The sequence below is a fragment of the Barbatula barbatula genome, assembly GCF_947034865.1.
Source record: "Barbatula barbatula genome assembly, chromosome: 18".
NCBI lineage: Eukaryota > Metazoa > Chordata > Actinopteri > Cypriniformes > Nemacheilidae > Barbatula > Barbatula barbatula.
This window is the reverse complement of record NC_136781.1, coordinates 21,854,968-21,869,675: the sequence shown is the minus strand read 5'-3', so window position 1 is coordinate 21,869,675 and position 14,708 is coordinate 21,854,968. Positions and strand designations below refer to the sequence as shown.

The 14,708-nt window shown below is 41.9% G+C and overlaps 2 protein-coding genes across 11 annotated transcripts in view; both read left to right on the top strand.

Moving 5' to 3' along the window:
* Positions 1–6,645, top strand: part of pls3 (plastin 3 (T isoform)) — a 26,792-nt gene extending 20,147 nt beyond the window's left edge. For 9 of the 10 annotated variants that reach the window (XM_079479872.1, XM_079479876.1, XM_079479874.1 and 6 more), the window contains 8 exons: positions 1,402–1,497; positions 2,434–2,629; positions 3,120–3,198; positions 3,283–3,400; positions 3,628–3,761; positions 5,266–5,389; positions 5,465–5,589; positions 5,684–6,645. In XM_079479872.1, coding sequence (XP_079335998.1) covers positions 1,402–1,497; positions 2,434–2,629; positions 3,120–3,198; positions 3,283–3,400; positions 3,628–3,761; positions 5,266–5,389; positions 5,465–5,589; positions 5,684–5,816 — 1,005 coding nt within the window. In that variant the 3' untranslated portion in view covers positions 5,817–6,645. Of the gene's footprint in view, positions 1–896; positions 924–1,401; positions 1,498–2,433; positions 2,630–3,119; positions 3,199–3,282; positions 3,401–3,627; positions 3,762–5,265; positions 5,390–5,464; positions 5,590–5,683 lie in introns of all 10 variants that reach the window. The other variant, XM_079479869.1, reaches the window with a different exon arrangement.
* Positions 6,646–9,500: 2,855 nt separating this feature from the next.
* On the top strand, positions 9,501–13,574 carry cnga2a (cyclic nucleotide gated channel subunit alpha 2a; the record flags this gene model as incomplete). Its single annotated transcript, XM_079479867.1, has 6 exons — positions 9,501–9,607; positions 9,682–9,792; positions 10,051–10,227; positions 10,309–10,416; positions 10,673–10,779; positions 12,154–13,574. 6 exons carry the CDS (start codon positions 9,501–9,503, stop codon positions 13,572–13,574), a joined length of 2,031 nt encoding a protein of 676 aa, XP_079335993.1.
* Between the last annotated feature and the right edge of the window lie 1,134 nt (positions 13,575–14,708).

Genomic DNA, 14,708 nt, shown 5'->3' with positions numbered 1-14,708 from the left:
GTCATGGATGTGTCTTTAACATGACAAAGACCAATAACATATTGCCAAGACATCCAAAGAGTGGCTTGAGGAGAAGCACATTAAATGTCCGAGCCCGTCTCTAGACCCTCGTCCTCAGAAAATCTGTGAAGGAGGCTAAAAGTCCAATGTGCTGAGCGTCTCCTGACACATGTGTAAACCTGGTGACCGACTATCAGAGATGTCAGACCTCTGTGCTCGCCAACATGGGTTTCTCCAGCAAGTACTGTTATATTTTGCTCAGGAATTAAATACTTATTTCACTGACTGAAATGCAAATCAATTTACAACCTTAATATAACATTATTTCCGCTGATTTGATTTTATATTCCGTCACTTAAAATAAACCTACCATAAAAATGATAGACCCTTCATTTCTTTGTAAGCAGATAAAATCACTGTGCATATTCATTTTGTATTTATAAACACATACACATACATGCATATATTTGAGAAAATATAAAAAAGTTTATATATATATATATATAGTGTGAATTATTGGAAAATATAAATAATTTCCTCAATATGTATACTTGTATGTTTTTATAAATACAAAATGAATATGCACAATACACAGACATATATTATGTAAACAAGAACTTTTATTTTGGATGCGATGAATGGTTTGACAGCTCTAATAATACCCTCCGTCTAACTTTATTGGCTAAACAATATCATTTACAGATGCATCGGTCTATAGTCGGTATCAGCAATTTCAAATGGTTTAAAGCAACACTGACATCATAACGTCTTATCGTAGTGTAACGTAAGAGCAGTGATGTCATCAGAACGTGAGGATCAGCTGGTGATGAATGACACGTCTTCTATTGTCTGCTGAGATTCTCAATAGTTTTTGTGTATCTTTCTCTTCGCTGCAGTTAAGAGACTTTTCTAACGCTATCAAGGTATTTCTGAGGGTTCATTTCTCCTGGGCATGATGATGTTTCGTGTGCATGAGTGTGTGTTTCTCATCTGTTCATGCGCTTCTGTGGATGACATCATCTTGTATGTAAAAGTGTTGTTTTCACGTACAGTAAACACTGCAGACGCAGACAGCATCACTCTTACTTACTGAAGAAAGAAAATCAATCTCCAATAGAGTCCTGCTCTCTACACATTCAGCCATCCTATTGTGTTCTATGATTTCTTGCACACTTCATATGTTACGTGCCTGCTGTCTGTATTAACATGCAATGAATTAGACAATAATAAAACACACTCATTTCACCAGCTACTGTATCCCATTCCTGCCAGAGGATGATGGGAAAGATTTTCTCACACAAACCGGCTGAATGAGAAGAGCTTTGTACACAAACAATGTACAATGAGAGCTGAGAGAAATGATTGTTTACATCACGTCTGTCATGTGTTTGATTTGTGCAGGACTCACGGGCTTATTTCCATCTGCTCAATCAAATCTCACCTAAAGGACAGAAGGAAGGTGAAGCTCAGATTGACATCGACATGTCAGGATTCAATGTAAGTTCAGTCTCTGATTGTCTCTCTTACACATCCTCTACCACCTCTACACCTACAGAAAGTGGAGAACTTGACATAAATATGATATTATTAAGTATGTTAAAGTGCTTCTGGACAGCTGCTTCAGGATGTCCTGTACTACAGTGTTGTGTTAGAAAAACGATTTCCTGACGTGTTTTGTCTTCATGATAGTGTTGGCCTGAGATTGAGTCTTAATTTACTTCATGAAATGTATGTACAGTGAAGACTCTCTGATGATGGTTTGTTTGGGACATGTGTAGCCCACATCACACGAGCCACTGCAGATGCCACAATCCTCCCCCGATATCGCACAATGTCTGAATTGTGTCACAGATCAATACCATCATCATCATCATCATCATCACTTTTCTCTCATCATCTTCAGCTCTGCTTTAAACCCTTCATCAAACTGACTCTACTCGTAACATAAACATATTTAATAATATGATGACGTTTTCCCCATCCAATCGGTGAATGACACTCATGTTAACACCCTGATACCTTATGAATACAGTACACACATTTTTAAAAGAATTTGATGTATAAAGAAAGGAAGTGTCTAGAAGTAAACGTGTCGTGGTAGTTGACGAGTAAATCCGACGTGTACTATGGTGTGACATCAAACTGTAAATGTGACCATTGTTTTATATTATTTCTATTAAATAGAATAAAAGAGATGTATCTTCATTGCCATAGCGGACACATTTGCATATTAGTCTTTCAACTACCCATATCTATTGACTATTAATTCATATTGCTATCAGTCAAATTGATATTTAATTGTGTTGATTTGGTGTTTTCTATTTGTTTGCTCAATGGATCAATATCGTGATGATTCAAGTTCAAACAGAAAGCTGAAGTGTATGCTTGCATGTCTCTTTATTTTCACGCAAGCGTCTTGTGTGTGTTGTACAGGAGAAGGATGACCTGAAGAGAGCCGAGTGTATGCTTCAGCAGGCAGACAGACTGGGCTGTAGACAGTTTGTCACATCTACTGACGTCGTGTCTGGAAACCCCAAACTCAACTTGGCTTTTGTGGCTAATCTCTTCAACAAGTACCCAGCACTGACCAAACCTGTCAATCAGGACATTAACTGGGGTCTTCTGGAGGGTGAGAACTGACCTCTCGCTCTCCGTCTTTAATGCCTTTTTTTCACACTATCAAAGTGCTCTCGCCGCACTCATAATGACTCATGCAAAAGGGCGACGTCGACTCCAAACAGTCCAAAAATATCCCTGTGGCCTCAAGGAAGGAACATGCGGGACTTTTTTAGGATCTGGTCAATCCTGGCAGCCAGAGATTGGAAGGGAGGGCCGACTTGAGTTATTTCCTGAAGTTCAAACACAATCCGCCCTTATGCTCATATAACACTGCGCCATCTTGTGGTGGATCTGATGCTTTCTCTACCATAAAAAGCCCTTCAGTATATGAATGTCTGAAGCAGTATAACATCTGTTTAGTGTTCAAGTGCGTTCACCTGAAATGAGAGTGAATTATGATGTAATGCTTTGGATTATATCAACCTCAGAATAAGGAAAATAAAGCGAGTGAAGGTAAACGTGGACTGAATGTTGTTGTTGTTGTTGTTTGATGTGTGTAGGAGAGACCAGAGAGGAGAGAACGTTCAGAAACTGGATGAATTCTCTGGGTGTCAATCCTCATGTCCATCACTTATACGGGTACATCCCTCTCTGAGCACTTCACTGTATGGAATACATGATAAAGTGTGCACGTGTCTCAAGTGTTTCGCTCTTTATTCTCAGAGATCTTCAGGACGCTCTGGTCATCCTGCAGCTTTATGAGAAGATCAAAGTTCCTGTCGACTGGAACAACAAAGTCAACAGACCACCGTATCCAAAACTAGGAACCAACATGAAGAAGGTATCGCATCACCCGTGTCATCATATGATGAGTTTATACTACGGTTCAAATGTTCAAAACACCCTCTTACTTCTTCACTTTACATATTTTGATGAATTTCAGTTAATGGATACCAAGTACAAGTGTAGAGACATGAGGAAACCAAGCATGGAGATGACGGAGACTATATATAGAATACACAATATTCTGTGTGACCAGTGCTGATGTAGTGTTGTGTGTGTGTTCAGCTGGAGAACTGTAACTACGCTGTTGAACTGGGAAAGACCAAAGCCAATTTCTCTCTGGTGGGCATCGGTGGACAAGACTTGAATGATGGAAACCCAACTCTTACTCTCGCTCTGGTCTGGCAGCTCATGAGAAGGTACAGCATATCAAATCATAATAATACTGGTTCCAAAAGTACACAGCTATATTTACAGCAAATGTCACATACACAAGTACACATTTACATTGATTCGTTTGGCAGATGCTTTTATCCAAAGCGACTTACAGGCAGGAGAACATATAACATTTGTCAACACGCTAAAGAGGACTGATAGTTCACAAGGTCATGCTACTGGGAGGATTAAAGCTGCAGTAAGCATCGGACATAATGAACAACGTCAAATCATTTTTCTTTTATTAGTTGTTGGCTAGTCAAAAAGATGCAGAAGAGGTATGTGATGGATTGAGGTGTATTTGGAGTTCTTCGTATGTTCCTGCTGTCATTGCTCAGTGGACCCTCTGAAATATATTACTGTACCAGGGTTGCGTCGTTTTTTTAATGAAACAGTTGAAAACCTTTCTGCTGAGCCCTTTTAGGGACGTGGGGGCTTTTGTGTTATCTAGCAAAGCTTTAGCGTTATTTTGCAAAACATTCTGTGAATTCGGTCAAACATGTTTAATATCCCGCTGGCAGAGTTTGAAACTAGCTCCGTACATTAACATTGGTCCATAGTCGCAGATTCCCGGACCAATAACTCGTGAGCTAAACGTTCTTATAACACAGAATTCCTTAGACAAGGATCTACAACCTAGTATTCCTCAAAACGAGTATTATAATATAAATTGGTCTCTATATGAGGAGGCAACGTGGAAAAGTCAGAAGGGACCATCTGCAAAGTGATTGTAAACCCAGAAAGTGTTACTACAGAAATGGTCTTTAACTTCAGTGTTACAGACGGTAGTGTCACCAAGTAGTTTTTAGAAGCCTGATGATCACTATGCAGGCGAATCCTTCGGTCTTGTCTCAGCCGGTGCCGGCTGTCGTCTGATATCAATATAAGCCTCTGTTTGTTTGTGGAAGATCAAGTTGTAGCTCATTGTTTACGTTACATACAATGAGGTGTCATTTGCATTATAAGAACGTTTAGCTCAAGAGTTATTGGTCTGGGAATCTGCGACTATAGACCAAACTCCTAAAACTGAAAATAAACAAAAACTGTTTATGTTGCCTTAATGAAATAAGTTTAAGGCACTAGAATGATGATGATAATAAACAAAAACGAAAATATAGCAACATCAAAAATAAACAAATAAATAATAAGCATATCACAAATAGCAAAAAATGTACCTAAAATGATCACAAAATCTCAAATTTAAAATATTTATACAACAACTAAACTGACTGTTAGTCCCGTTCAGTTTCATATAGACAGGGATTGTGTTCAGCTCCAGAGGATGTGATGTTGTTGCTCAACAGCTTTCCTGTAGCTCAGTGGTAAGAGCATTGTGTTAACAACGCAAGGTTGTGTGTTGGATCTCAGGGGATTGCAGATATCTGTGTATAAATGTATAGGATAATGCCATGTAAGTCGCCTTGGATAAAAGCATCTGCCAAATGCCTTAATGTAAATATAAATGTAAAATGTCATCGTGTGATGTAGATACACTCTGAATGTGCTGGAGGATCTCGGGGACGGACAGAAAGCCAACGACGACATCATCGTCAACTGGGTTAACAAGACTTTGTCACAGGCTGGAAAATCCAGCAAAATATCCAGTTTCAAGGTACGCATGATGACATACGGTCACTAGTAATTGTGATGGAATTGCGTGCGGTGAGTGAAGTGTTGTGGTGTTCAGGATAAAGAGATCAGCTCCAGTCTGCCTGTGGTGGATCTCATCGATGCCATTCAGCCCGGCTGTATTCACTACGATCTGGTGAAGACGGGAGCTCTTTCTGATGCTGACAAACTGGACAACGCAAAGTAAGATGACACGACACACTGATCATTTGGAGTTTTTCATCTGTCAGAAGTGACCGTAACACGTTATACACTTTGTGTTCGCTCCGTGTGGCAGGTATGCCGTGTCCATGGCCAGGAAGATCGGCGCTCGCGTCTACGCCCTGCCCGACGATCTCGTGGAGGTGAAACCCAAGATGGTGATGACGGTGTTTGCGTGTCTGATGGGCAGAGGGATGAAGAGGGCATAGAATGTCACCCCGCGCGCGGACAATCAAACGCCCACATCCTACCCACAAGCCATTTGCTGGTTGAAAGGCTTTTGGTTCAGTAAATCGATGACAACTATAATAAAACGAAATCCATTGCCAACAGATGTTAAAGAATCTCGTTTGGCGGGACTACAGGGTTGAGGGAATGGGCTTTAAGATTTAGGAATGGGGAGGGTTGGATCTTTTAGAGCAAACATTACGATGCCCCACAGAGAGCAGCTGTTAAAGGAACACGTCTTATGTCAAATTCTGAATTGCGAGCCGTCTCGAGCCGCTCCTCACTCTGCTTTGTGTACTTCATTTACGTAACTGACCTGTCAAATCTAAAAGCTTTCTAACGTTTAGGGTGAACATCATCACATCTGGCCTTACTAGATGCAGTATTGCCTCTATGCAGCACATGATTGTCTTTGTTTTCCAGTCGCTTCTTTTTCCTTTGTGTTTTATACATGTTATAAAAATGTGCCGTGTAAACATTGTCGTTTTCCACACATTTCAGTTAAAATGTCATTGTACTATTTGTCTCATGTATATGTATAATGGAGAAGGCTTTTTATGAACGAGGCGGATGGAAACAGAGTGAACTATGCATGATATCTCTATATTTTGTTATTTAAAACCGTACACTCATCACAATGACTGTGAGATGATGCAGAGATGCTCAGCGTTTGGGCTGGGGATGAAACTGGAAGTGGCTGTGGCGTGATGTTGCCTATAGACAGACACAACTCGCACCAAATGTCTGTATGTAACCAAAGACATCCTACCAAATAAAACAAAAGAATAAAGCCCTTCATATTTCACCTTCGCTGTCTGAGAGGTTTTTCAACAATGTTTCATTTGCATGGAGAGTGTTTTGAGTATTTTCTTTAATCCAGGGTTGAAAAGTGAAGAGAACTTTCTGCTTCAAAACGTAGACAATTTCCATTTTTATTCCACGTCATGGAGTCCAAATGTTGTGCATCTACGCATGGATGAATAATGTAAAGATATCCCTGATAAGAGTGCCCTCGGTGAATCTTGACCAGTTCTGTCAGATGGTCTATAGAACATGTTTGTCTTGGTTGTACAACATTTTCTGTATGCTGGCATGGTCTAACCTCATCAAACCTGACTGTATCCCACAATGCACTGCTCTTAGTTTGAGGAGATTCGATCACGTCATCTTTATGACACAGAATGAAAGCAACGCAGCAGAATCTTCACAGCATTATCGTACTGTTTGTTTATTGCATTATATTTAAGAATTGATATGTGACAGAAAGCATCTTAAGCAAGTTTATATTTCATCAATATACAGGAATCTGGACACAATACATTTTTATAGATTGCACAAACATTTAAAGTCCCCATGAAACGGAAGTTGCCATTTACTTCTTTTCTGTATCGTGATGTGTATCCGAGTGAAACGGCTTCTGAAATAAGGAAAAACTGTAGGGCGGGCCTTTAATTTGCCCTTCCATTTGTGATTGGTTTGTTGTAATAAGGCCTGGAGGGGAGGGGCTAAAGATGCCTGGCCATTGGACAGTGAGTGTGTGTGTGTGTGTGTAATGAAGTGGTGTGTGTGTGTGTGTGTAATGAATTTGCGTGTGTGTGTGTGTAATGAAGTGGTGTGTGTGTGTGTGTGTAATGAAGTGGTGTGAGTGTGTGTGTGTAATGAAGTGGTGTGTGTGTGAGTGTGTGTGTGTAATGAAGTGGTGTGTGTGTGAGTGTAATGAAGTGGTGAGTGTGTGTGTAATGAATTTGCGTGTGTGTGTGTGTGTAATGAAGTGGTGAGTGTGTGTGTAATGAATTTGTGTGTGTGTGTGTGTGTGTGTTTAATGAAGTGGTGAGTGTGTAATGAAGTGGTGTGTGTAATGAAGTGGTGTGTGTGTGAGTGTGTGTGTAATGAAGTGGTGTGAGTGTGTGTGTAATGAATTTGCGTGTGTGTGTGTGTGTAATGAAGTGGTGTGTGTGTGAGTGTGTGTGTAATGAAATTGTGTGTGTGTGTGTGTGTGTGTAATGAAGTGGTGTGTGTGTGTGTGTTTAATGAAGTGGTGTGTGTGTGTGTGTAATGAAGTGGTGTGTGTGTGTGCGTGTAATGAAGTGGTGTGTGTGTGTGTGTGTGTAATGAAGTGGTGTGTGTGTGTAATGAAGTGGTGTGTGTGTGTGTAATGAAGTGGCGTGTGTGTGTGTAATGAAGTGGCGTGTGTGTGTGTGTGTGTGTAATGAAGTGGTGTGTGTAATGAAGTGGTGTGTGTGTGTGTGTGTGTGTGTAATGAAGTGGCGTGTGTGTGTGTAATGAAGTGGCGTGTGTGTGTGTAATGAAGTGGCGTGTGTGTGTGTGTGTGTGTAATGAAGTGGTGTGTGTGTGTGTGATGAAGTGGTGTGTGTGTGAGTGTGTGTGTATGATGAAGTGGTGTGTGTGTGTGTGTGTGTGTGTGTGTAATGAAGTGGTGTGTGTGTGTGTGTGTGTGTAATGAAGTGGTGTGTGTGTGTGTGTGTGATGAAGTGGTGTGTGTGTGAGTGTGTGTGTATGATGAAGTGGTGTGTGTGTGTGTGTGTGTGTGTGTGTGTGTGTGTGTGTGTGTGTGTGTGTGTGTGTGTGTGTAATGAAGTGGTGTGTGTGTGTGTGTAATGAAGTGGTGTGTGTGTGTAATGAAGTGGTGTGTGTGTGTGTAATGAAGTGGCGTGTGTGTGTGTAATGAAGTGGCGTGTGTGTGTGTGTGTAATGAAGTGGTGTGTGTGTGTGTGTGTGTAATGAAGTGGTGTGTGTGTGTGTGTGTGATGAAGTGGTGTGTGTGTGAGTGTGTGTGTATGATGAAGTGGTGTGTGTGTGTGTGTGTGTGTGTGTGTGTGTGTGTGTGTGTGTGTAATGAAGTGGTGTGTGTGTGTGTGTGTGTGTGTGTAATGAAGTGGTGTGTGTGTGTGTGTGTGTAATGAAGTGGTGTGTGTGTGATGAAGTGGTGTGTGTGTGAGTGTGTGTGTATGATGAAGTGGTGTGTGTGTGTGTGTGTGTGTGTGTGTGTGTGTGTGTGTGTGTGTGTGTGTGTGTGTGTGTAATGAAGTGGTGTGTGTGTGTGTGTGTGTGTGTGAGCATCTGCTGGAATAACAATCAGCCTGCATGTATGAAAGCCTGTGGCCTGAAGACAACACGCGCACACACACACACACAGCTGATATCCTGACAGATACAGATGATGAGAGATGTGAGGAGTGCTCTGTGATGTCTGGAGTGTCATATATCTGCCCGACTCTCATCGTCTCTTCAATCACTCCACACCACCGCCGGTCACATCACAGCTCTCTGAAATACAACCACTGTTCAGCAAGAGAGGACAAGAGACAGCTGTGATATCTGCTGAGGAATTAACACACAGGCCACTTGAAGAAGGTGAGAAGAAAACAGACAGGTGAGTGAATAAATCTTCTCTTCCATACAGCACTTCATATCATTGAAGAAATGTGACAGACAGGTACAGTATGATCAGAGCTCGGGCTGAAAATACATGATGGCTCATCATTTGTGATCGTCGTGTCAGTGTTGTAGGTGAATGAGCTGAATGTTTAGTTGACCTTCGTCATCACAACACGACCGCGCTGATCTGATCTCACGTTCATGTTGTGAGTGTTAGACGTGGACTCACTTCACAGATTGTGGTGGATGTAGTTGTGTGTTACAGAATGACGGGTCAGATGTTGGTGCAGAGCATGGATTTATCAGCTCATAGACTTTCTGTGAAGACGCCTCTTGAAGACGAGGCCGAGCCGGCAGACAGCACTTTCAGCCGGTGAGATCTTTTGAACATTTCAGTCGATGTGTCGCATTTCAACAGGCTCTGATACGCTCACGCTGTCTCTCCAGCGGTCAGTCCGTGTGTGATGACACATCATCAGAATTACAGCGGATGGCCACGCTGGATCCCTGCAGACTCAACTCACAGAACTCATTCAGGGGTCAAGGAGCGCTCTCCAGGTGACGTCTCATCACTTCAAACTCAACAGACACAATACATATAAAATCACAGTTGACAATATCTCACAGTGTTGACTCCCATCTGAATCATCTCCCACCGTTAGGTTCAGAATAAAATGTGTGATTATAGATGACAGGTTGTATGTTGAAAGTAAGTTTGATCAGCCGATGAATGTCAAGCATGTGCCGTGGACACGTGAGGTTTATGAAAGCATTTGACACGGACATATGTGAAACAGAGATACTTAACGTGAACAGGTTGGTGAGTATGGTGGTGACTCTCAGAGACTGGGCTCATAAGAGTCTTCAGGAGGAACAGGAGCGGCCGGATTCATTCTTGGAGCGTTTCCGAGGACCTGAACTTCAAATCGCTCCCAGTCGAATAAGCATCAACAGACCCGATGCGCATGATGGAGATAACAGCTTCAAAATCAAGTGAGTTTATTTCTCCCATCATCTTCATTGATCTCTGTGTGTGAAAATGCCATGAACACAAGTGTTTGTTTGTGTGATCAGGAAGAAGTGTGATGTTTTTATTCTGGCAGCCGCTGATGATCTGTACTATCGTTGGCTGTTTGTCATCGCCTCAGCCGTGTTATACAACTGGTGCTTTGTGGTGGCTCGGTAAGACTTCATTCTTCGTTTTAAAAGGCATTTCAAGCCATTAATGGAATATTGTACATCAAATATCCAGAGATCCTGAAACGAATGCAATGAATATTGAACCTGTAAGCAAATGTTGCAAGTTTTGGAGGATTGAAGGTTTGTAATGAAGGCATCTGTTCCTCCATTAGTAATGAAAGCACACGTGTGTGTGTGTGATGGGGTCTTTTATTCTCATGCTGATTCATGTAAATGCGTGTCTTTCATTATTTCACAGAGCGTGCTTTGATGAGCTTCAGAGCAGAAACTGTATTCTGTGGCTGGTTTTGGATTATCTCTCTGATGTTGTATATATATTGGACACCTGTGTGCGACTGAGGACAGGTGAGAATCCTCCAGCATATACAGTATGTGTCATTCTACACAAATGATGCAAATTCAGCTTGGTATGAGGTTGGAAGTGTTTTACCTTTCCTTTACAAGTGTATTTCATATTATAATAATAACAACTTTATTTTAAATGAATAACAACAAGAGAAAAACTGTTCTCAAAAAGAGAAACAAGCAATTTCACTAAACAAATTATACAAAGAAATATAAATAAAAACAAGGCACATATACTGTATATACATATATCCCAAATAAAAGCTACCCTAAAAAAGTAAGTTTTAAGAGAGGATTTAAAAATATTAAGAGATTCTGCATTTCTTATCTCAGAGGGAAGACATTTGTATTGCTTTGTATCTGAATGAACATGAACATTTTTGATTTTAAAGATGTTTTGTTATGATATAATTATAATGTGCCCCATCCTAGTGACTTATCACTTATCCAATGAATAATCATGTTTTATACAAATAAGATACAGATCAGTACTTACTTGTTTGTTTATGACATTTTTGCATGTCATGGCTGTTTCAGTCATTTTTGGTCTTGACAATTCAACCCTTTTCTTAAAATGTACGATCAGTAAAGTTCATACATCATTCAACAGAAAATAATCAAGTGAAAAACATGTTTTCCTCTACAATGACATTACTTGTAGTAGGCTATAAAAAAGGAGATTGGTCATGACACTTTTTGTTAGATGTTAAAGGTTATTTACTCACCACGTGACCATGTATTTCACTAATCCAGAGAGACTTTTTGTTTTTTTGACAAATTCTAAAGGATTAGAAAAACCATTTTCATAAGAACTTGACAAGGCATATTATCCTTTAGTTGTCACTGGTAGTATAAGTTATTTCTTTCATCTAAAATGGTTACATGCAAAAATCACAGCATGAAACAAATGACTCTACCTCTCTCAATCCGTACAGTCTGAGGGATAGAGAGCAAATTAAAAAGGTTTTAGTCATTATACTATCAGATGTATTATCACTCAGCCTGACAAATGGGCTCAATATAGAGATGATAAAGGATATACAGTATATATAATCCACTGTATATGAAGTTATTACATAAAGAAAAACATATGTATGGAGCGACAGTATTGTGCACCACTTCTGTAGAATGACCTAAAATACATCTGCAAACATTGCATCTTTTTCTGTTACCAGTTTGTTTTAACGTTTGAATATTTTTATTTGTAATTTGGGAGAAGCGTTGTCATTAATTCACAGAAGGAAACAACAATGATAATTTTTCTTAAACGCGTATCTTGAAATAGTACATCCAGAAAAATCTATTTTTTTGCATAAAGGCCTCTGAAAGCCTCTGGAGCAGTGGTTAGATGATGTGGCTTTGTCTGTTCTGTAGGTTTTCTGGAGCAGGGTCTTCCGGTGAAGGACCTTACCAAGTTAAGAGAAAGCTACTTTCACACGTTCCAGTTCAAGCTGGACGTGCTCTCCATACTCCCAACAGACCTGGCCTACATCGCCACAGGCATTCACGTGCCCGAGCTGCGGTTCAATCGACTGATGCGCTTCTCTCGCCTCTTCGAGTTCTTCGACCGCACAGAGACGCGCACCAGCTGCCCCAACGTCTTCCGCATCTGCAACCTGGTGCTGTACATCCTGGTCATCATTCACTGGAACGCCTGCATCTACTTCGCCATCTCCAAGTCTCTGGGATTTGGCTCTGACCAGTGGGTCTACCCGAACATGTCGGACCCTGAGTTTGGGACGCTGAGCCGAGGATATGTCTACTGCCTCTACTGGTCCACCCTCACGCTGACCACCATCGGGGAAATGCCGGCCCCCGTGCGTGACGAGGAGTATCTGTTTGTGGTTTTTGACTTCCTCGTCGGCGTGCTCATCTTCGCCACCATCGTGGGTAACGTGGGATCCATGATTTCCAACATGAACGCAACCAGAGCCGAGTTTCAAGCTCGCATGGACGCCATAAAACACTACATGCAGTTTCGCAAGGTCAGCAAAGAGCTGGAGGCTCGTGTCATCAAGTGGTTCGACTACTTGTGGACCAATAAGAAATCGCTGGACGAGCAGGATGTTCTGAAGAGCCTGCCCAACAAACTGCGGGCAGAGATCGCCATCAACGTGCACCTGGAAACGCTGAAGAAGGTCCGCATCTTCCAGGACTGCGAGGCAGGACTTCTGGTGGAACTGGTTCTCAAGCTGCGGCCGCAGGTGTTCAGTCCCGGCGACTACATCTGCAGAAAAGGAGACATCGGGAAAGAGATGTACATCATCAAAGAGGGCCGTCTAGCCGTGGTGGCCGATGACGGGGTGAACCAGTTCGCTCAGCTGACGGGCGGCAGCTGCTTCGGGGAGATCAGCATCCTCAACATCAAGGGAAGCAAAATGGGCAACCGCCGCACGGCAAACATCCGCAGCATCGGATACTCCGACCTCTTCTGCTTGTCAAAGGACGACCTGATGGAGGCCGTGATGGAGTACCCTGATGCTAAGAAGGCTCTGGAGGAGAGAGGGAGGCAGATTTTGCTGAAAGAAGGCCTGCTTGAGGAGCTGGGAGCTGCCGGGATGGGAGAAGAAAGGGTCGAGGAGAAAGCGCAGAGGTTGGAGGCCGGTCTGGAAACGCTACAGACTAGCTTCGCTCGCTTACTGGCCGAGTACACGGCCACTCAACAGAAGCTGAAGCAGCGCCTGGCTGCTCTGGAGTGCAGGACACGTCAGTCTGCCAGCGGTCTTCTCTCTGATGGCAATGAAAGCACCACTGACGGTGATGGCAGCCGTAGTGAGGTCAACATCTTACTCTGACCAATCAACAGCATCCGTATAATAACACTTACAAAATGTTACGTGTTCAAGGAAAGTATACAAATGTCATAGTTAGAACACGTGAATGCTGTTCCCACACTCGATCATCCTTTGCTACAGAATAACAATAGGTTTTACATAAATAAAGCAGACATCAGCCTATTGAGATGAATAAAAGCCAGCTATACAGAAACAAAAACGTTCATAGTTTCATCGTCCCGCATCATGTGTTTGTTCTGAGTCTTACAATATCAATATTATTAATATATCTGCTGTGTGAGAATGACACATTTTCTCTTCCTGCTATAATATATATGGACAAAACAAAAACTGAATATGAAAATCTCTGTTCTTCACAGTTCATGGGCTGCTTGTCAAGTCAAGTCAAGTCAGCTTTATTTATATAGCTCTTTTTACAATTTTCATTGTTACAAAGCAGCTGTACAAGAAAACATTGACTATAAGTAAAACATAAAAGGTTATGTAAGTCAAAACACAGGTCAAATATCAGACACACAATAAATTCCTATATGCAGTGTCAATTAAATAAGACTATCAAATTCTAGCAGCCCCCCCGGCCCGACAAACAGTGGAAAACAGTATGCAAACGGTGGCGAGGAACCCAAAACTCCATTGGAGGAGAAAAAACCTCAGAGGGAAACCAGGCCTAACCAGGGGATTCAGGTTCCCCTCTGGCAAAAACTGCTGCCTCTGCACAAGCTCGACAGTGCTGCACAACAAGGCAAAATAAAAAAAGTTTATTATCTTTTTAATTATCTAATAGCGACTGAAGTTTTGTTGAGTCGCCACGTCCTTCGTCCAGACTTTTGTCAGGTCTGGGAATGGATTGCGCCCTGCCCGCTCCGGTAACCTTGGACTGCGTCCTGCCCGCTCTGATAACCTTGGACTGCATCCTGCCCGCTCCGGTAACCTTGGACTGCGTCCTGCCCGCTCTGGTAACCTTGGACTGCGTCCTGCCCCCTCTAGTAACCTTGGAACAATGAGACAAGACTGGCTGAGAGTAGAGTACTGTTCTGCACTCTTTGATGCAACAAATGCATCAGTTGTAATTGGAAGTGTTGCTGGTTCCAGTTGATCTAACTAGTGCAGCCTAGATCTTTGAAATATATATAT